Source organism: Vigna radiata, chromosome 6 (assembly GCF_000741045.1).
Source record: "Vigna radiata var. radiata cultivar VC1973A chromosome 6, Vradiata_ver6, whole genome shotgun sequence".
Classification (NCBI taxonomy): domain Eukaryota; kingdom Viridiplantae; phylum Streptophyta; class Magnoliopsida; order Fabales; family Fabaceae; genus Vigna; species Vigna radiata.
Window position 1 is genome coordinate 5,150,735 of NC_028356.1, and position 20,709 is coordinate 5,171,443.

General features: G+C 34.4%; 1 protein-coding gene across 2 annotated transcripts in view; it reads left to right on the forward strand.

The window, feature by feature from the left end:
• The window catches only part of LOC106764984 (anaphase-promoting complex subunit 1), a 27,200-nt gene extending 7,233 nt beyond the window's left edge, over positions 1–19,967 (forward strand). Inside the window, exons 11-37 of one of the 2 annotated variants that reach the window (XM_014649452.2) lie at positions 3,214–3,673; positions 3,994–4,332; positions 6,184–6,267; positions 7,328–7,420; positions 7,530–7,589; positions 7,704–7,802; positions 11,153–11,293; positions 12,033–12,113; positions 12,491–12,562; positions 12,807–12,878; positions 13,414–13,507; positions 13,593–13,672; positions 13,870–13,923; positions 14,036–14,113; positions 14,230–14,351; positions 14,442–14,602; positions 14,849–14,925; positions 15,006–15,119; positions 15,206–15,307; positions 15,865–16,005; positions 16,106–16,279; positions 16,485–16,548; positions 16,633–16,772; positions 16,862–17,019; positions 18,341–18,419; positions 18,605–18,703; positions 19,496–19,967. In XM_014649452.2, the coding sequence (XP_014504938.1) occupies positions 3,214–3,673; positions 3,994–4,332; positions 6,184–6,267; positions 7,328–7,420; positions 7,530–7,589; positions 7,704–7,802; positions 11,153–11,293; positions 12,033–12,113; positions 12,491–12,562; positions 12,807–12,878; positions 13,414–13,507; positions 13,593–13,672; positions 13,870–13,923; positions 14,036–14,113; positions 14,230–14,351; positions 14,442–14,602; positions 14,849–14,925; positions 15,006–15,119; positions 15,206–15,307; positions 15,865–16,005; positions 16,106–16,279; positions 16,485–16,548; positions 16,633–16,772; positions 16,862–17,019; positions 18,341–18,419; positions 18,605–18,703; positions 19,496–19,873 (3,616 nt within the window). In that variant the 3' untranslated portion in view covers positions 19,874–19,967. Of the gene's footprint in view, positions 1–3,213; positions 3,674–3,993; positions 4,333–6,183; positions 6,268–7,327; positions 7,421–7,529; positions 7,590–7,703; positions 7,803–11,152; positions 11,294–12,032; positions 12,114–12,490; positions 12,563–12,806; positions 12,879–13,413; positions 13,508–13,592; positions 13,673–13,869; positions 13,924–14,035; positions 14,114–14,229; positions 14,352–14,441; positions 14,603–14,848; positions 14,926–15,005; positions 15,120–15,205; positions 15,308–15,864; positions 16,006–16,105; positions 16,280–16,395; positions 16,549–16,632; positions 16,773–16,861; positions 17,020–18,340; positions 18,420–18,604; positions 18,704–19,495 lie in introns of those variants that run through there. The other variant, XM_022781964.1, reaches the window with a different exon arrangement.
• Positions 19,968–20,709: the final 742 nt, after the last annotated feature.

A 20,709-nucleotide genomic window follows, 5' to 3' on the forward strand; every position in this document is an offset into this window, starting at 1 on the left:
GTCTCCGCCACCGCTGCCGGCACCGTCTCCAGCCACCGTCTCCCGTCTTCGGCCGTCGTCTCCGCCACTTGTGCCATCGATGCACCAACACCTAGTCCTACCTCTACTGCTTCCGCTATCTTCTTCTCTATTCTGAAAGGTTTTCAAGGACAGTCAGTGGTTAACACCAAGAAATTTCATCACTAAAATTATGGGTTGAAACAATTTCACCAACCCTTTGTCAAATCTGTCGGATTTGTTTTTTGGGTGCTTTGATAAGAGCTCATTATGATCTTCCACTTTCACGATCTGTCATCGGCGCGCCGTCATTTCTGCCGTTCATCGTGAGGTGGAGTATGTTTCCAGCCAGGTTTTAGGCTTTCAGACTCCACTAGTCAGTGATGGCAGTCCTTGCAGTTTTATCGCTTCTAGACATTACAGGCCCCATCAGTCAGTGATGGCAGTCCCTGTATATAGGCCCCATCAATCAGTGATGGCAGTCCCTGTAGTTTTGATGCAAGCCCCATCCTTACTTGATGGCAATCTAGTCCCTAGAGTTTGTCATTGTTCTCCTTTGTCAAAGTCATCCCACTTGAAGTTTCATGGTGCTATTTGAAATTTCGCAGTTGTCCACTACTGTCCATAAATTGCTGTTAGTTGTTCGTCGACAAGTGATTGCGCATCTGTTTGCCGCACACTCTTGAAGTCAAATCATATATTTCAAATTGAGTTTATTTATTCCAAGCTTGGTCCATACAATCTGTATGCTCTAGCTTGAGGGGGAGTGTTAGAGATATTATATTTAGTTTATATTGTGTTTATGTTAATTAGGGAAATATAGTCCCTATATGTTTATTACGGAAACATTGTTCTTATTTTATTTTATTTTATTTTATTCTTACATATTCATTTGTATTTGGGCTTAACCCATATTTCTTCTATTATAAATAGAGAACCCTATGTGTGTATTTAACATAAGGGATTAATTCCAATATATAATTTTCACTATATTTAACATAGACAAACATCTTATGAAAGAAAAGCTTGACAATGGCTTGATTTGCATTCCATATGTGTCCACTTAAGGACAGGTTGCAGACATATTCATCAAAGGGCTGAACAACAGTAACTTTGAGGGAACTATATCCAACCTAGAAATGGAGAACACTTATTCACTAGCTTGAGGGGGAGTGTTGAGATATTTAAGGAAGTTTTAGATTTGATTCCCGTTGTTTTTAATTCTGCATATTGGTTGAATCTTGATTTTATTACTAGCATATCAATCTCACATGCTAGTGCGTATAAATTACATGCACTGAGTGTTGAACATGCACGCTTGATTATAGGCTGTCTTGAAGACTTAGTTAAAACGTCCAAAAGCTGATTATTAGAGCTAATAAATTTAGTACTTAGTTCCTTGGGCAGAAACTTCTTGCTAACAAAATAGTTGATGTCTCTGTAATTGGTTCTTTTGTTAAACACTAAAATGGAAGCAATGTGAAGGGTTGCCTAATTAACACAATAATCCAAGAGATGATATTCCCTCAAAATGAATAAACAATATTTTGTGGTGTATATCTTGTCAATGAGACAATTAGTCAATCTGCATCACAATACCCTAGAATTGAGTATTTTTGATGTCCTTATACAACAATCTCTATCTTGGAGCCTTTTTAACATTACAACATTCTAGTGGTCAATGTGTGGATTATGCAACAACTTACTAACAACTTCAATTGCATAAAAATATCAAGTCTTGTAATAGTGGGATGAATGAGTTTTAACTAGGCTCCTAATGTTTCACCTTGTCTTCCTTTAACCTCTGATTTGGGTCTAAAGAATTATTAATGAGTTTGCAATATGCCAACCCTATCTCTCCAGAATGTGAAGAGCATATTTATTTATTTTTATTTTGTGAAATTACAACACCTTCCTATGATTGAGCCACTTCAATACCTATGAAGATCATATTTTCTTCGGGAAATTACAACACCTTTCTTTGACTGAGTCACTTCAATACCAAGAAAATATCTAAGATGACCGAAGTCTTTGGTTTAAAAATGCTTGAATAAGTGTTCATTTAGTTGAGAAATCCTAGGGGCATTATTTTTTGTAATAACTATATCATCTACATTGACCATTAGATAAACACACTCCCCAAGGAATGTATGACAATGAAAATTTGAATGATTAGTCTCACTTCGTTTCGATACAAATATGTGTATAGTATGACTAAATTTACTAAACCAAGTTCGGGATGGTTACTTCAATCCACAAATACTCGAACTAGATCATACTTCCTCTGAGAAACAAAGAGGTTGCTCAGTGTAGACCTGCTCTTCAAGGTCATCATCATAAAGGCAGAAATTTTGAATGTCAAGCTGGTGGAGTGACTGAATAACAACCACAGTAAGGAAAAGCTGAATTGAGCTAATTTTGGCCTACGGAGAAAACATCACATTAGTCAATGCCATAAATTTGAGCATATCTCTAGGCCACCTAGCAAACTTTAGGACAATCAACTTCACTAGGCCCGTATAAAACCTCCAATATTCTTCTAGGGGAGGAGAGACAAGCTTCCACGTGCCACTATCCTACGGAGGTGTCAATCCTTTCTTGCTGCTAATTACAGCTGTCATAACAAAACAGTTAAACAATAGAGCTAGACTATTGCTTTACATGAGTAAAAAATAAATTTAAAGTCTAATAGATTCCACAAGAATTTTCATTCTGTCATCTGCCTTTACGATTTATTCTCCTTCTGGACCACTGATTTGTTGTTAAGGTCTGTGTCCACTGATTTCTATACCATAACTCCGTTATCTGTTCACAGCATACCTATTAGTTCCTCTCCTGCCTCTATCTTCGTTCCCTCATCATTTCATGATGTGCCCATTTCTACTATAAATTTGAAATCAATGTGAAAATTTTAGCTGAGATTTTCATCTGTCATTTACTGATGTTATGCAAAATCTTGGATTTTAGCCTTGTGAGGATGCCACCAGACTTACCTTACCAATGATACGTCATGTGACCAACAAAATCTTTTTCTGTTTTCTGAGTATGGCGGCTAAAAGGTTAATTTGATTGTCTTTTTGTTTTCGTATATTGTTCCACCATCTTGTTTAAGTATTTCATTATGTTCTTTAGGCTGTAGCTTCCCTTGTAATTCCCACTTCTAGTTTTTTCATAAAATATTGATTCTATTTGATAATTGTTGCATATGATCTACAGGGATTTGGAGCTTCTTTCAGTTCTCTTATGCAACATTGCTGAATTTCTGGTTGAGGAAAACTACTTGGATCATTATATTCGTGATTTCCCTGGTCTCAGTAAAAAATTTCTGAAGCCAGGAATCTCCATTTCGCCTAAAATTTGTCCGAGTTTATTCAGATGGTTTGAAAATTGCTTGCAATATGGGTGTCATTGTGCTAATACTAATGATATTCCAGCTTTAGTGTGTAAAGAAGGAAGTTCTGTGGTTAGTGTAGCCCGGAAAGTAGTTTGCTTTTACAGCATATTATCTGGTGCCAAATTGCTGGGAAATAAGCTGTCTACTGGTGTTTACTGTTGCATTACTATGGGATCACATTCTTCAAAGGAGGAGCTTACTGTCTTAGCAATGGTTGGTGAAAGATTTGGACTTCAACAGCTGGACTCACTACCTTCTGGTGTATCTCTTCCACTTCGTCATGTAAGTTTGAATCTGTCGGTGTCAGTCTGTCAGAGTTTGAGAACTTTTTATATAAGTTAATTTAAATCATTTTACTAATTTATGGAGTATGTTCAACATTTCAAATTATCTGCCATCTTAAAAATTCAAGTATTCATCTAGATGGTATCAGGAATTGCCTACTGTTTTTCTTATTTCTGAGCTTTTCTCATCTCTGAGACAGTCAAGTTTTCCACATGTAATTGCTTGCTACTATTATTGATCGCTTTGAGCATTATGTCTTTCGAGTTTTGACATGTTTCCAGAGCATTTTTATGTCTGATTGCTGTCATGCCTTCTAGGCATTAGATAAGTGTCGTGATTCACCTCCCAATGACTGGCCAGCTGCTGCCTACGTACTTCTCGGCCGACAAGATTTAGCAATGTCAACTTTGGCACGTGAATGCAAATATAGGGGCATTGAAACACCAAGCAATGTGAATTTAATCTCTATGTCCACACCTTATATGCTAAATCTGCATCCAGTGACAATATCTTCTACTATTTCTGATGCAATTGGATTGGAAGGAGCGAAGTTTGAGGATACAGATTCAGTTGATGGGTCTATGACTGATGGTATGGAGCATATATTCAATTCTAGCACACAGTTGCGTTATGGTCGTGATCTTAGATTGAATGAGGTTAGTTTTGGCACTTTCCTTGATTATAGTAAATTTTCCCTTTTTGTATAAAAAAATAACAAATAATAATAATGCAGTGCAGTAAACAATACCTATTTTAACAGACACATATGGTTGTTATATTTGTTTACTAAATAATTAAGATAAAGTTAAATTATTAAGTTTAGGAAAGGGAGTAATCAAGTATAATGACTAATAGAAATATGGTTAAATAGGACAATAAGTGTTCGGTGAATTTAATTGATGTTTGTCATCCTTTTCCTTCGTGTATTACTTTTTCTCACTACTTAATTATTTTTGCTTGTTAAACTTTTTTCATTTTTTGATCTTATGCCAATGTAAGTACCTATGTATACTTTTTGTCTGTCAATTTAAAATGAGTCGTAATTTTCGTTCGTGTCTCTTTCAATCTGGGTCTTTGAAAAACAAAGAATAGTTTGTAATGAACAAAACTTGTTGACTTTTTTAGGCTTGTTAGCCTAGTTAAGCTCGTCAACTTGTTTGTAAGTCTTTCTATTAATTTGGCTTTGTAAGAACGCTTTTAGGTCAAGCCAAACTTTTAAACAAGTCATACATAGGCTCAGAAAAAGGCCTATAGTAGGTCAAGCTCAGGCCAAGGATTCCTTGATTGAGGCCTTGCTAATGACACTCCAGTTGAGGTCGAGCCATGAGGCCCTGGTCGAGGCCGAGGTTGTGTCACTAATGCTTTGATCGAGGTCAAGTTGAGGACATCTTTGCCAAAGTTGAGCCAAGGATACCCCATCTAAGGCCAACTTGACAATGCCATGGTTATGGTTCAAATCAAAGTAAAAAAAAATGTCTCAGCCAAACTTTAGAAAAGATTGTTTTGACCAAACGATTACTTGGGATGAACATTGATTTTAGAATTTTTAAAATATAAAAAATGCCCAATTTGTATCCAACTAATTGGATTGGATTTAAAATCCGAAATTGATTTGAAACGGATCCATTAAAATGAACTTAAAGTGATTTGAATATTATGGCTCGGATTTGAATATCCAGATTTTTTGCACACACGTGGTGGTGTATAGAACTTTCTAATGTTAAGCCTTCTTATATTCTCATATGACATCAGGTGCCTTATTGTCTTACAGATAAGAGATTTACACTTACTTCTATTACTCATGTCGAGGATTTACATCTCGACTGCAGTACTAGATATTCGTGGTTGGTTCAATAGTGGATGACACGTTAGATTTAACAAATCTTGGTAAAATAGACTCTTATACCATCTTAAAAAATTGACTTTAAATTTAATTTAACCTCATAAAATTGGTTTGTAAGGTAATGTTTCCATTCACTTCTTATATACTATAATTTAATCATATCTCTAGTCAATGTATGTTATTAGAAAGTAAATTTTAAACATAATTCAACCTCATAAAACTAGTTCGAAAGGTAAGGTTTCTATTCACTTATACATTATAATTTGGTCATATCTCTAGTCTAATGTGGATTTTCAGCATATCCCCTCACATTGAGGATTGAACATCTCTAGCATGAAAATAAATATTTATAGGTGGTCCTAGAGCAGGTAACATAATAGATCAAATCTCACTTGCATAAGTTTTGATACTATCTTAAAATGTAAACTTGAAGCATAACATAACCTCACAACATTGATTTCTAAGGTAAGATTTGTGTCCATTTATATATCATATTTTCAATTGATGTGAGATTTCCAACACTATTAATACATGTATTTTATCTTAAACTAACGTTTTTTACTAGTCCACTTTTAAAGTGATTGATGCATGTTGTGCTAGTGCAGAAGTTATTTACGAACTTATTTCTTCATTTTCTGATCATGGCTATTGCTACTTCTACTAGGTTAGACGCCTTTTGTGTTCTTCAAGACCCGTGGCAATTCAAACATCTATTAACCATAGTGCTTCTGATCAGGACCTCCAGCAGGTATGTATTCCCGCAGTATTTGATTTATTTGTGTCAACAGTTTTGTTTGTAATATGATTATTCAATCACCTTATATGCTGCCAAGTCTCATTCTGCAACCTTCCTTCTTTGGTCAAATTTCTAATATACACATATGTTAGTTTCAAACTGTCAACTAACACAAAAATGGTCTAATCCATCTATCTAATATCTAAAAAGCGAAAAGTAATGATCATATAAGATTTGTTCCTTATTTTTATAATCATAATAGAAACTTATGTAATAAGTTTACAAGTTTATGAGTGTTTTAGAAAATAATTGGATTTGTGGTTATTAACATTATGTAGGAGCCATGTCAAAATCATTTCAACGACAAAAAACTGTCTTTCAAATTAGACACTTTACCAATACATGTGTCGTACAAGTATCAGACAAAGGACATACTATTTATGAGGCATGTCCGAGCTTCATAGATATACACACTGTATATGACCTTGGTGATTGTGATATGCATGTATCTTAGAAATTAAATTTGCTGTTATGTACTGTCATATTAACTTTAACTGGAACTCTTGCCCATTTCGTGCAATGCAAAATAAGATCTTCACAACTCACTTTTATGCGGAATAACTTTTTCTTCTGGGCGGCATTGATATTTTGGTTATCCTACATAGACTTGAGATTTTCTTACGTGTCTTTGGTTGCATAATCTGATTGCTTGTTCCCCTCATTTTTTTTGTCATAAATTTGTATTTCTTCCGAGTTTTCGTGTTCAGTTGATTTTGTTATATCATCATATTTATGATTTATATATTAGGTCGGACTATTTAATAATTATTTAGGTAAGAAAAAAGTAATTAATGTACTCTAAACTTCACTAACATGAGTTTTATCTTTAATTATGAATGTTACAGCAATTAATAGTCTTCTTAATTGTACTAAAGGAGAATATTATTTATTTATTTTTCACCTTTTGTTTTATCTTTACTCCTTGTTTATAATTTATTTCTATAGTTGAATGGGTATACTTTTTTTTCTTTTCAAAATCTTCTTTTGATTAATTTCTTTTACTTTTATGAAGGCTCAGTTGTGGCATCTTGCACAAAGGACCACTTCACTTCCTCTTGGACGTGGGGCATTTACTCTTGCAACCATATATACACTCTTAACTGAGGTTCTCTTTACATTAAACTTCTTTTTTAATTCCTATCTGCCTTCACTGAGAAATTTGAAATTACTTCTGGAAATGTACACTTTCTTATCAGTTATGTCTTGAATCTTAGGCTTTTACAGTTCCAAAGCTTGTATTAGCTGGTCGGTTGCCAGCCCAACAGAATGCTACCGTAAGTGGATATTATATTCATGACATTATCTGTGTTCTGTAATACTTGTTTTGATTTGTAGAACTTATTAGTTTTTTGTGTTTGTTGACATGAGTCATGTTTGTCTGTTCACAGGTTAATCTTGATCCAAACATCAGGAACATACAAGAACTCAGGTCGTGGCCTGAATTTCATAATGCTGTTGCTGCTGGACTTAGACTAGCCCCTCTCCAGGTTGAACATTGTTCCTCAAGTTACATAGTTTTGAATAGCTTAACTTAGTTTCTGCAAGTAAATTACTATTTTTTATAAGAAAGAAATTTATTATGAAAGGAAGGTAGATACAAAATGAAGATACAACTTCAAGGTTTAAAACCATACAACCTCTAAAATAAAAAATATAAATATACTAAGAAACAAACAGCAAAACTTGCCAATCTCTTGAGATCTAACAAGGACACTCCTAGATATTTGAAAAGGCTTGGTTATTGTTGATATATTTGATTATTGTAATTTGGCAATTGTTGGATATTGTTAGATATCATTAGTTATTGTAATTAGTCAATTCTAGGATTGCATAGTTATGGTAATTGCTAAATTATTTTTCTGTAGTTATTATCTACCATACAGAATAGTACACTTTGCATTCTCTTCTCATAGTGGTATCTAGAGGCTAACAAAAGGCAATCCTATTTTGTGACTTTTGGGTGGACTGTTTGTTAGCTCCCACTGGCAAGTTTACCAATGACACAAGTATGGACGTCTTTCGCATACAAATTGATGTAATTGTTGGTGCACACCATTTGTTGTTATAATTATAGAAATAAGTAGCAGATCATATGTAATAAAAATTATCCATATTATATATGTGTTATTAGAACATTAACCATATCTTTATTATTAGAGGATGTTTAGGTATTGTTAAGATGTCATTAGATATTTTTAGATATAATATCATTTGTATTTGGACTTAATCCTATTTCTTGTATGATTCCTTATTATGAAATAGTGAAAGAGATGAGGGGAATCTCTCTTGTGTTGAATATACACATAGGGTCCTTTATTTATAATAGAAGAAATATAAACAAACTAAATAAGAAATATAAACTAACTAACTAAAGATAAGAGATAAATATAAACTAAATATAATATATCTAACACTCCTCCTCAAGCTGGAGCATACAGATTGTATGTACCAAGCTTGTTACTAAAATAATCCATAAAGACTTGGTGAAAAGCTGGAGCATACAGATTGTATGTACCAAGCTTGTTACTAAAATAATCCATAAAGACTTGGTGAAAATATCTGCTTCTGCACTCGAGAGACACCAAATTGCTAATGATTTGCAAGACGACGTAGAAGACAAAATACCAACCCAAAAGACTCGCCCTGAGCAACAAATATGGGAGGTTGCTCCATGTAAATCTCTTCTTGCAAATCGCCCTTGAAGAATGCCGCCATTGGATAAAGAGGTAATTGTTGAAGAGCCACCACGGCTATAAATAAACTAACAACAAACCATCTTTTTCATGAAAAAAGCATATATGGACGGGTCAAACACAACGGTGAAAAGAGAGGTCAGAAGAGACAACAACGGAAGAAGCCATGGATAAACAGGAGAGAGAAAGAAACCCTAAAAATTCAACATGCTCCGATTGCCTCAACGACCACAAGAGGCGATTCGGATGGAGCGGTCATCAGTTAATTCTGGAACTCCGGCGAGGTTCCAGCGAGATTCCGACGAGATTCCGGCGAGATTCCGGCTAGATTCTGGTGAAGGTCCGGCGAAAGGTCAGGTGAAGGTTCGGCGAAGTTTTGGCGAATGATGATGACCGACGGCGAGTAGCGGTGATGCACTGCGGATGCAGTGGCCTTTCTTGGCCGCAGCAGAATAACATAGGTTGAAATTCTTTTAGTAGGGGCTGCCGGTGGCCATGGCGGCCAGCCGCCAGCAGACAGCGAAGACAATGACTAAAGAATCAGAGAACCAGGCTCTGATACCATATGAAATAGTGAAAGAGATGAGGGGAAATCTCCCTTGTGTTGAATATACACATAAGGTCCTTTATTTATAATAGAAGAAATATGGACTAAGCCCAAAATACAAATAAGAAATATAAACAAACTAAATAAGAAATATAAACTAACTAACTAAAGATAAGAGATAAATATAAACTAAATATAATATATCTAACACTTATTATAAATACATTACTCTAGATGAATATTCTACACAAGAGGAATAAATCCTATACCTAGCTTTTCTATACATAAATAAAGCATATGTGTTGTCTTAAAAACACATGGTTTCAGTTTGCTGTCTGCTTTTCCTATGGTTTAACCATCACTATTTGAACTAATTAGTAAAATGATTGTATGCAATCAAAGACAACAACACAATAAAAAACTAAAACATATAGTTTATGATTATTTGTTTTTATTAGATGTATTAGATTATTATGTATTTTATTTTGATATCTTATCTTTATCTTTAGTTACTTTATTATTATTCTTTATTTGTATTTTGGACTTAGTTTATATTTTCTTTATTATAAATACAGTATCTTATGTATATTTAGGAAGATTAATCCCAAATCTGTTTTTCACTATGTTCAACAAGGTATCAAGAGCCTAAGTTATGTTTTTTAGAAAAATTTTGTTGCCTCGGCCACTGCAATGGCTGCCGCTACAGCAGTCTGCCGCCGTAAATGTTGCTAGGGTTTCCGTTCAGACCGACGATCATATGATTTTGATTATCTCGACTAAGCGACCACTATACTGTCAATGATGTTTTAATTTGAGCTCTCATGCATCTCCAGAAGTCACCCACCTGCGTTGTTTTACACAATGTGTGGCGGCGCGTCCTTGCTCCTCCCAACGATTCAATGTCTTTATGTTGTTTGTCAACCCAATTTTGTGTTTCAGGAGACTTGAAGTTTGGTAACATGCACAGGTTCTTTTTTGTCAATGATACTTAGCACCGTCAAGGACTTCACCAATACCTCATGAGTATAATTGCACTCTTCCTGCCTTGATGGTTCCTGGTTGAATATTTGAGTAATTTGGGACCTATTTGAAAATTCGCAAATAGTTCAGGGACCTAGTCAGTAATTTAACCTAGAAAATATGTATTAGAATTTTGAAATGGAAAATTTACTCTTCCTATCCTTTCCTTTCCCTCCTAATCCTAATTTCTAGAACCAAAGGGAAGGTGTATTGGGTCCTTTTCTTTGTGTGGTAGATTGTGGATGAAATTTGTCACCTGGATTGGTGGGTAACAAATTCAGTTTTGTGTTTATCCTTGGGCTTCATTTTGTTTAGAACTTGGATTATTTCAGTAACTAAACAGATAATTTATCTTTTGGTGCTTTTTCTGTTCTTTTCTTTTTACCAAACAAACATGATTGTTAATGGAATGTGTCAGATATTAGAGGCATATACAAAAAGCTTAAAAGGCGTCTCTGTGTGTTTTAAAGCAATAGTTTAGTCTCAGCAACGTTTTTACTTAACAGAGCATTTGGTTTGAGTATTTATCACTTTAGCTTCCATATTTCTCATAATTGCATATAAATCCCTTTTGCAGGGAAGAATGTCAAGAACATGGGTTTTGTATAACAGACCTGAGGAGCCAAATTCTGTTCATGCTGGACTTCTACTTGCACTAGGATTGCATGGATTTCTGCGTGTATTAGCTGTTACTGACATCTACCAGTATTTTTCTCAGGTTTAATTCTTTAATGCTTTACTAGCATTTCATTTTATTCTAAGGGTGATGATTTATTGTTTCAAAATAGAAATAATTAATCTTAAATTTCTATTGAGAATAATATGTTCCATAGCATGCATTATATGTTGCTGCTGCTATGAGCTCAATCTTTACTTTTTTGACCCTTTTTATAATTATTTTTTTAGTCAAATTGTGTCTAATTATTGGTTGAAAGCTGCTAAACTTAAGGTATTTGGTGCTAGTTACCAAGTGCTGCAGTCATGTAATCTTGCATTGCTGCTGCCCCTAGCTAAAGGAAGGCATTGCAGTGTGTTTGTGTCTTGTCTGTTGTGCCTGCAATGCAATTTCAAACAAATTTTCTTTTTTGGTGGGGGGTTGGCAATTTTTGTTGGTAAAGGAGCAAGCAGACAATTGAGGTCGCTGATGGAAAATACAGTGTTATTTTAGAGTTTTCAGAGTTCTTTTTAAACTTAAATATTCTTTTGAGAGTGATTGGAGTCATAACTAAATTCAATCAACTAAAACAGAAGTTGGAACCTGAATTTACTAAAGGTGGAGTTGCTGAAATGTTTGATTATGAGGGCCTTATTGTCACTACAAAATGGTTGATGCCATATAATTCTTTTAATTTCAATGAACTCGAGGACAATTTGTGAGATCTTCCCTTTTATGTTATATTGTCATGTTTTCAACTTTTCCATTTTGTACGACAGTGATTTTTCTCATGTATGTTCAGGAGCATGAAAGTACCACTGTGGGATTGATGCTTGGTCTTGCAGCTTCTTATGGAGGCACTATGCATCCAGCTATATCAAAGGTATTATCAAGCACAGCTTTTCTGATGAAATTGATGCTGATCTCTGCTCTTAGATGCTAGATCATAGTTTCAGTTGTATGAATTGTTTAAAAATGAAATGAGATTGAAAGTGTTATTCCTATATATAAATAATATAAAGTAATTTATGACAATGAGTTTTGGAAATGTCTAAGAAATACGTTTTTAGTTCGTATTTGTACAATTGTAGTCATATATTTATTATGTTTTATGAATTTTTGTACATTTTTACATATGTATCTTGCACATATTGTGTGCTGTTAGTTTTAGAGTAACCAGATCATCATATTAATGCATCATACTATCTTCTCTCTTGTCCCTCCTATGTTTGAAGAACTGATAAAATTATCCTCTCACAGACACTTTATTTTCACATTCCTGTACGACATCCATCTTCCTATCCAGAGTTAGAGGTTCCAACCTTGCTCCAGGTATCTTATATGTTCATTTTATTTGTTCAACTTAGATTAGCCTCTTTCACCCCTTCCCTCTGGGCTGGTTCTTTCTGACATCAGAAGAGGAATTATAAATACTCAAAGTTGTGCCTTTCTCTTGCTTGCTTAATTGTATGTCCTGATGAAATTCATTATTCTGTTAATAAGATTCAATTTGCATGCTATACTTCTATCACCACCCAACGATATTTTTCATGCTGAAAGTGTTATATTTTTTCAGTCAGCTGCTTTAATGTCTTTGGGGATTTTATATGAAGGTTCAGCTCACCCACAAACAATGCAGGTTTTATTGGTAACTATATTTCTCATCTTCATCGTCTGTTCATTCAATGCTTGAACTTATGCCTGAATTATTCTATTCTTGCATGCCATCAAGATAAAGTCAACATGAAGGTAGATTATAGTTGTAGTATTACTATTAATTATGCTGAATTCTATTGCTTTCTTGGACCATTTAACCAGTGGGTATGGTTGATGTCATTGTTGCCTCTTTCCCCTTCCTTTAAATGCAACATGAGTTTTGATATATTTTTAACTCATTATCATTTGTGCACTAGTGTGTTTAGGACTTGGTTTATCAAATTTGTATGATTGCATAATCTGTCTGGTATATACATATTCTTATTTTTCAATAGCAGTTCATAAATTTCTTTCCATTTTCTTTTGTTTTGCATAATACCTTTTTACTCTAAATAATAATACCAATCTCTTCACTGGTTGATTAGGGCTTGCAGGGTTTCTTATCTACTAAATTGTTTGGGACCTATGTTTCTATTTATTTTCTTCTTTCAACTGGTCTTCCCCCACATCTATTTGTAATTTTTCAGGGTGAAATTGGGCGCCGAAGTGGAGGTGATAATGTTCTAGAGCGAGAGGGCCATGCTGTATCTGCAGGATTTGCACTGGGTCTTGTTGCACTGGGTATTAGCACTTAAATAAATTGCAGGTTTTCGATTTTGGTTTCAGTTTTCTGGTGTTTGTCTAACCAAAATATGTTTGCCTGAAGGACGGGGGGAAGATGCACTTGGTTTCATTGACACGTTTGTGAATTGCCTGTTTCTCTACATCGGTGACAAAGTACACAATGTAATGGAATTCACAGATTTTCCAATCTTTTTTTTCCTTCCTTGCCAAGAACTTCTGTCTTTTTGTTCTATAGCAGTTAAAATGAGTCTTAGTTTTGAATGTTTGCAAGAGATCACGCGGTTGTGATCCTGTCTTCTGGCACTTTAGGACTAATAATGTGTATAATTCTATATAATGATCAACTACTTCTGCAACAGGAGAGACCTCATTTTTCAACAGTCTCGATGGACGAATGTCGTGGCTCTGCACAGGTTCAGAGAATTCAATTCATGATTTATTTTTCCACAATGAAATAAAATTGTATGAGCTATTATAGTTAGGACACTCTTGCATAATTATTTTAAACATTTGTATTTGTTGTAGATGATGGATGGGACAACGGTCAATATTGATGTCACTGCACCTGGAGCCATCATTGCCATTGCTTTGATGTTTATGAAGGTGCTTCTGATGAAAACACTCTACAATAAGTAATAGATATGGCAACGGAGTCTTTATCTGCTGCAATTTAAGTTGCTTCCTAACTTTCTAACTTTGGTCTGTATTCTTTTGGACAGACAGAATCTGAGGCTATTGTGTCTAGGCTCCCAATTCCCAATACATTTTTTGATTTGCAGTATGTGAGACCTGACTTTATAATGCTTAGAGTCATTGCTCGAAATTTAATAATGTGGAGCAGGTTTGTACTGGTTTCTTTAGGTTGTTGCAACAATCTACTTGAACCTGTTTGACAACCTTTTGATCCATGTTTGCTACATATTTTTTGTAGGGTTCATCCATCAAAAGATTGGGTTTGGTCTCAAATTCCTGAGATTGTCAGAAGTGCTGTTGAAGGGATTGGAGGTGATGACAATGATATTGACGATATGGATGCTGAGGCTTTTATACAGGCCTATGTTAATATAATAGCTGGAGCTTGTATATCACTTGGTAATATGTTCGTTAGTCTTCACGCTCATTTTATGATAAGTTTAAGAGAGTGCTTGTATGTTGATATCATGCAAATTCTTTGCATGAAAACATTAATCATGCTACTGAATGAAATTATTTAAATCTCCATTGCTTCTATTGTCCTAGATATATTTTCTTATCCAAAGTTCCATCTATCTTTCTTACCACTCGGTGGTTGTGGTGCTGTTTGGTCTTTGTCTTGAAGTGTATTCTTAACCATGTTAGGACTGGTGTTTGCTGGCACAAGAAATGAAAATGCGCAGGAATTACTTTATGAATTTGCTATTTACTTTCTTAATGAGGTCAGTACAGATTTACGCTACCTAACTCTCCAATGCAAGCTAAATGATTGGTTCTAAATGGTTTATTTTTTGTTTTGCAGATCAAGCCTGTCTCTCCTACAAGTGGAAAGGTTTTCCCGAACGGACTCTCTCACCACATTGATAGGGGCACATTGGAAACATGCCTTCACCTTATTGTTCTATCTCTATCTGTGGTGCCTGCTTTCTCCTTCTGCCAATGTCAATTAATTGTTTATTAATATCATGTCTAAAATTCTATGTTTAAACTTTTGTATACTAGGTGATGGCTGGGTCAGGACATTTACAGACCTTTCGGTTGTTGAGATTTCTAAGGAGCAGAAATTGTGCAGACGGGCAGTCAAGTTATGGCATTCAGATGGCAGTAAGTTCTGCAGGTTGCCTTATTGTTTTGTAAGTTTTATTTGAGGAAATAAAATATTGAGTATCAAAGGGGTTGGGTGTTGAACTTTAGGTGGTGGTTTGGTACCATCATGCTAAACAGCTATTGATCTTCAGTTTGTCTTTCTGTATATACTAATATGTTTTAGACATATATAATTGTGCTTTAGATGGAAGAATCAGTGAAAAGTATTCTTCAATCATTTGGTGTCTGGTGAACCAAAAAGTCTATGCTTTGTAATCATTCATGTATATTAAGTTTCTTCTGCTTGTGCTTTATTATAAACATCAATAGACAAAGGCTTATGGAGATTCAGATAGCTTTTATTATGATAGTAATATCGAATATCTCCTTGGAATTCATACATTCCTGTACTTCATTTGGTAAAACATTTTTTTTACATCATTACATGATCTATATTCATGCGACATCTTGTATTTGCTCAAATTATTTCTTTTTCATACAAGTTTGATAATTAGCTGTACTCTGTGTTTGCCTTTTTTTTTTTCTTTTTTCTTTTTGTAAATCTGTTGTTTTAGGTAAGCTTAGCTACTGGTTTCTTGTTTCTGGGTGGTGGAATGAGAACATTTTCGACAACCAACCATTCCATTGCTGCTTTGCTAATTACTCTATATCCACGTTTGCCAACTGGTCCGAATGATAACAGATGCCACCTTCAGGTATGTCAGATTGGTGGAACTACTGTAATTTGTGATAAAAACTTATATGTTCATTAGTTTACAGTTGGAATTAATTTTCTGAAAAGAGTTTTTTTGGAAGGCATTTCGCCATCTATATGTACTTGCAACAGAGGCACGATGGATTCAAACAGTTGATGTTGACACGGGTCTGCCTGTTTATGCTCCTCTTGAGGTCACTGTCAGAGAAACCGACCATTATGCAGAATCCAGCTTTTGTGAGGTCACCCCCTGCCTTCTGCCAGAAAGATCAATTGTAAGTATGAAGTCTGGGTGGTGTCTATGAATGAAATCTGTGGGGTGCTTTAATTTGTCCTATTCAGTTAATCTTTTATTTTTTTGTTTCTGACTGAATTCACTTTTATTTGATAGCTTTGGACTTGTAAATTTCCTATTGTTGAAGCAAAGAAAAACATTTGTAGCCTTTTACAACTAATTTGTATTGGCATTGATGGTTACAGTTGAAAAGGATACGTGTTTGTGGGCCTCGCTACTGGCCTCAAGTAATAGACTTTACTCCTGAAGGTACAAATAAACTGTTTTGCTGTTTATACGATCTGTTAATTATGTACTTAATCAAGTAAACTCCAATTGCGCATTGAATAACAGATAAACCATGGTGGAATTTTGGAGACAAGAATAATCCATTTAATTCTGGTATTCTTTTTATCAAAAGAAAGGTTGGAGCTTGTTCATATGTTGATGATCCCATTGGATGTCAGTCACTGCTATCACGTGCAATGCACAAGGTTGAAATTACATATTGTATGATGCTGCTAGACATGTTTATAATTTATTCAAGTGTTATATGCCCATTTTATTTTATTGCTTGATCTAGGTGTTTGGCTTGACAAGTTTGAAAGCATCTGACACAATCAGGGACATTCGTAATGGATCTGATTCTATCACAGTTGATCAGTTGGTTGGTACCTTCTCATCTGATCCTAGTTTGATTGCTTTTGCACAACTCTGCTGTGATCCCTCTTGGTATAATAGGTAAGCTCATATTTGTAGATTATTTGTGTTCAGTTATGTTTTTATGTGTCTTCCATTCTACTTGTTTGGTTTATGTAATATTTCTTAAATCTTTTGATGAATAATTAACAGTTTCATTTTATTTGACTTGCACAAGAGGAACAAATCTAAGTGTGGGTTTTCATATGCATACTAGAACTATCTTTGTAGAAAATTAAAAAAGGAAAGAAATTGTCAAGAAAGGAGAACACTGATTGCTCATCCATACTATAAAATGTATTTTGTGCCAGATGGAGTATAACTTTTTTCCATACTTAAGTGATTTGGTTCTCCTATCTTAACAACTAGCTTTTATGGGATGACTTCCCAATTGCATGAATACTAATCAAACAGTACAATACTTTTATTGAAAAGGGGAAGTAATATGCTATAAAGGCAGATCACAAGTATACAATGTCTTGATCATTTGCTATAACGGTTTCTGCTAGTGCTGTTTTTCATTCCGATTGTATACAAGATTCCATCTTATCATCTTTTTTGAGCTGTAAATATCTAGTACATACGCACTCGTATTACTGAAATATATGAATGAAATGAGATTTTTCTCCTCCACTGTCTATTCTACTGTTCTCTTGTCCTTAATATCCAAATCTGTTTTACAATATTTTACCCTTAATTCAAGTACCTTTTTCCATCAAACATTTGGCGATAATTTTAGACAGCTGGTTACCAAGATATAATCCATATTTATTGTTGTCTGCAACAAATCTCTCGTTTAACTGAATGAATTATATCATCCCCATCACCTTGCCAAATAAAATTTCTTATAATCCTATATTCAATAGGCTACACCTCTGGGAATATAGAGGCATAATTAGTCTTCAAATTATTCTTCAAACCTGAAATACCGATAGTCAAATTAATATTCAAATTGACTTCCAAGATAAAGGCACAAACTTTGTCAGTTAGATCAGATCATAGTTGGGTATTGTGATTGATTGTTTGGGATGTACGGGAGCCTCATTTTTATCTATAGTTCACAGATACAATACATTGCATGCGGAAAAGTAATCCAGAATGTTGGGTTACTTTCATCTATCTTTGTATCATATTAACGCATGCATACCTGATTGAGGGTTTCCTTCAACAAGGTTGTTTTCTTTTTTTCATTTTTGGTTCTTAAACCATTTACATTGTATAATTCCTGTGGTTCACATTGAAGATGATATATGATGAGTCAATGAAGATTCAAGTATAAATAATTATGCAAACTTCGGATTGTATGACATTCTTCTTTTTGTAAAGGTGCAATTTCTAAATAAATTGATGAAAATGCTTGCAGATCTGATGTTGATTTCAAGGAATTTTGCTTGCAAGTATTATTTGAGTGTGTGAGCAAGGATAGACCAGCTCTTTTACAGGTAATATACAAGAAGGTTTGTTATGCTAAATTTTAAAAAAATAGTGATGGTCCAATTTAAAAACCTTCTATGCCGTTTGCATTTCCATGTTGATCATACATACCACATTTCAGATAATGAGATTTTGCACTTTTTAAAATTTGAATGTTATGATATTCTGCTTTAGTGACGGTTTTATCATGCAGGTTTATTTGTCATTGTACACAACTGTTGAATCGATGGCCGAACAAGTTACTAAGGGTGCCGTTGGTTTTAGTGACTCGCTCTCTATATCTGGTTTTAAGGTAGTTCTACGCTTAGTCTTGATGATTGTACTTTCTTTTTCAAGTAATAGTCTATCTCTAAACTGGTTTATAAGCTCAGCTCGTAAGGTACACATCTTTTTTCTTAGCAATAGTGATCTTTGCTAGGATTTAAATACAATAAGAGAGTCCAACTTTAAAGACTAGTCCATTAAATGGGACGACCAAGGTTTAGGTACCACATCAAGTATCTTGTTCTGATTTGAGACTCGTCACATTGCCACCCTCTTTAATGGCCAACATCACTCTACGACTCTAATCCGGTAGCACCCCTTTTATCTTTGATGGCTTTACTGATCTATCGGTTTGCTATTTTCACCTTATTCCAGCTCTTTTCATAAACTATCTCTCAACAAAAAACATCAATAATTGTTAGGATATTTTAACCACAGGAGGAGAACCATACATAAAATACCAGTTCATTAAATAGGAGAACCTCAAGGCTTAAGTACCACATCAAGTAGTTTGTTTCACTCAATGAGTGACTCCTAAAGTCTCTGATTTAAACTAATTGTGATTTGTTCAAATAAAATAAATCTTATTCTGTAAGTCTTTTAAGTTTTTGCACGAGGACGAGTCTTGATGCAATGGAAGATTGTTTGCTTGTGTTTGTGATGTCACGGTTGGTCATGACTAAAGTCTGCCTCTCCTGTCGCTAAGTTGGTAGACCCAATCCAGGCCCTCATGTGCGAACCCTCATGCACTAGGCCACTGGCACTGGCCCACTCATTATAAGCATGTGTGTGACTCGATGGTAATTGTTTCTGCTTGCAGCTTGCACTAATTTATATCGAAGCACTGATGACTGGAAAGTTGTCTGCCCCAAAAGGAGGAATTGTTCAATCAACATTTGTTGGTTCGCTTCGGAAGCAGGTGGAAGAGCTCTTAAATTGTTCCCAGGAATTGAAGGACGATTTCCATAACTACTTGAAATTGGGAAAATGGCCTGATGGAGAATCCCAAGATAAACGTTCAATACTTCTGTCGTGGTTTCTTCAGTGGTTTGATGTACCAGCATCATCTGTAATTAGGACGAATGTAGATAGAGTTAAACCTAAGCTTATGTCGTCATCTTCAGTTCCCTTCTTGCGTCTGCTTTTTCCAAGAACTCACATTCGTGTGATTAGTGAGATAGATAGATGTTTGTCATGATTGTTGATCAGCTGTAACTTTTGTTATTATTGTTATTACTATTATTATTATTATAAAGATTAATTTTAATCTTTTGATTGACAAATATTAATGTACAGTAGTTTTACACTGCAGGGGTGCAATTACTAGCTAGAGCTAGCTGCATCTAGGCCTAGCTAGTACTTTTTCATAGGCATCTTACGTACGTATCTACAATTTTGTGCTTTACATTTTAAAATTTTTACATTCAAGTCTTATGCATGTCATTAAATGCACATAAAGGTGCCTTCTATTATTTTTAATATCTATTAGGTGATATTAAGAGTTCATTTGTTTAGCCTTTTTTTTTCATGAAGAAAACAGTTTCATTTAAAAGGCAAAAAATGAAAATTATATTTGAAAAAACATGAATCTGATGAAAGCTTATTGACTATTTTTAAAAATTATCCAGTTGCTTTTGATAAAGAACATGACAGTTTTTTAAATGGTACTTTTTATAAAATAAAAAAGTTTAATACCGAGGGAATTAAATTTAATGAATGAGGTGCTTCATAATGAGACAGAATGTTTCAATGTGTCTTGCACAAACTTTTTCTAAAGGAAGATACCAACAGTATATAAAAAAAGTAGTTTGATCAATAAACAATGGCTAAGTAATTATTTTTTATCTAATTATAGAATTGTTTCCTAACAAACTGGTCGTCCATTTGATGTTAGACAGGTTTATTTGAGTGAAAATTAGATTCAATTTCTGAAGTATCATATTTTCAAACATGCACGGACGAAGGATCATAGTATACAATTATTTAAAAAAAATGACAAAAGACTATTTAGAAGCTGAAAATTGAAGCAATTAT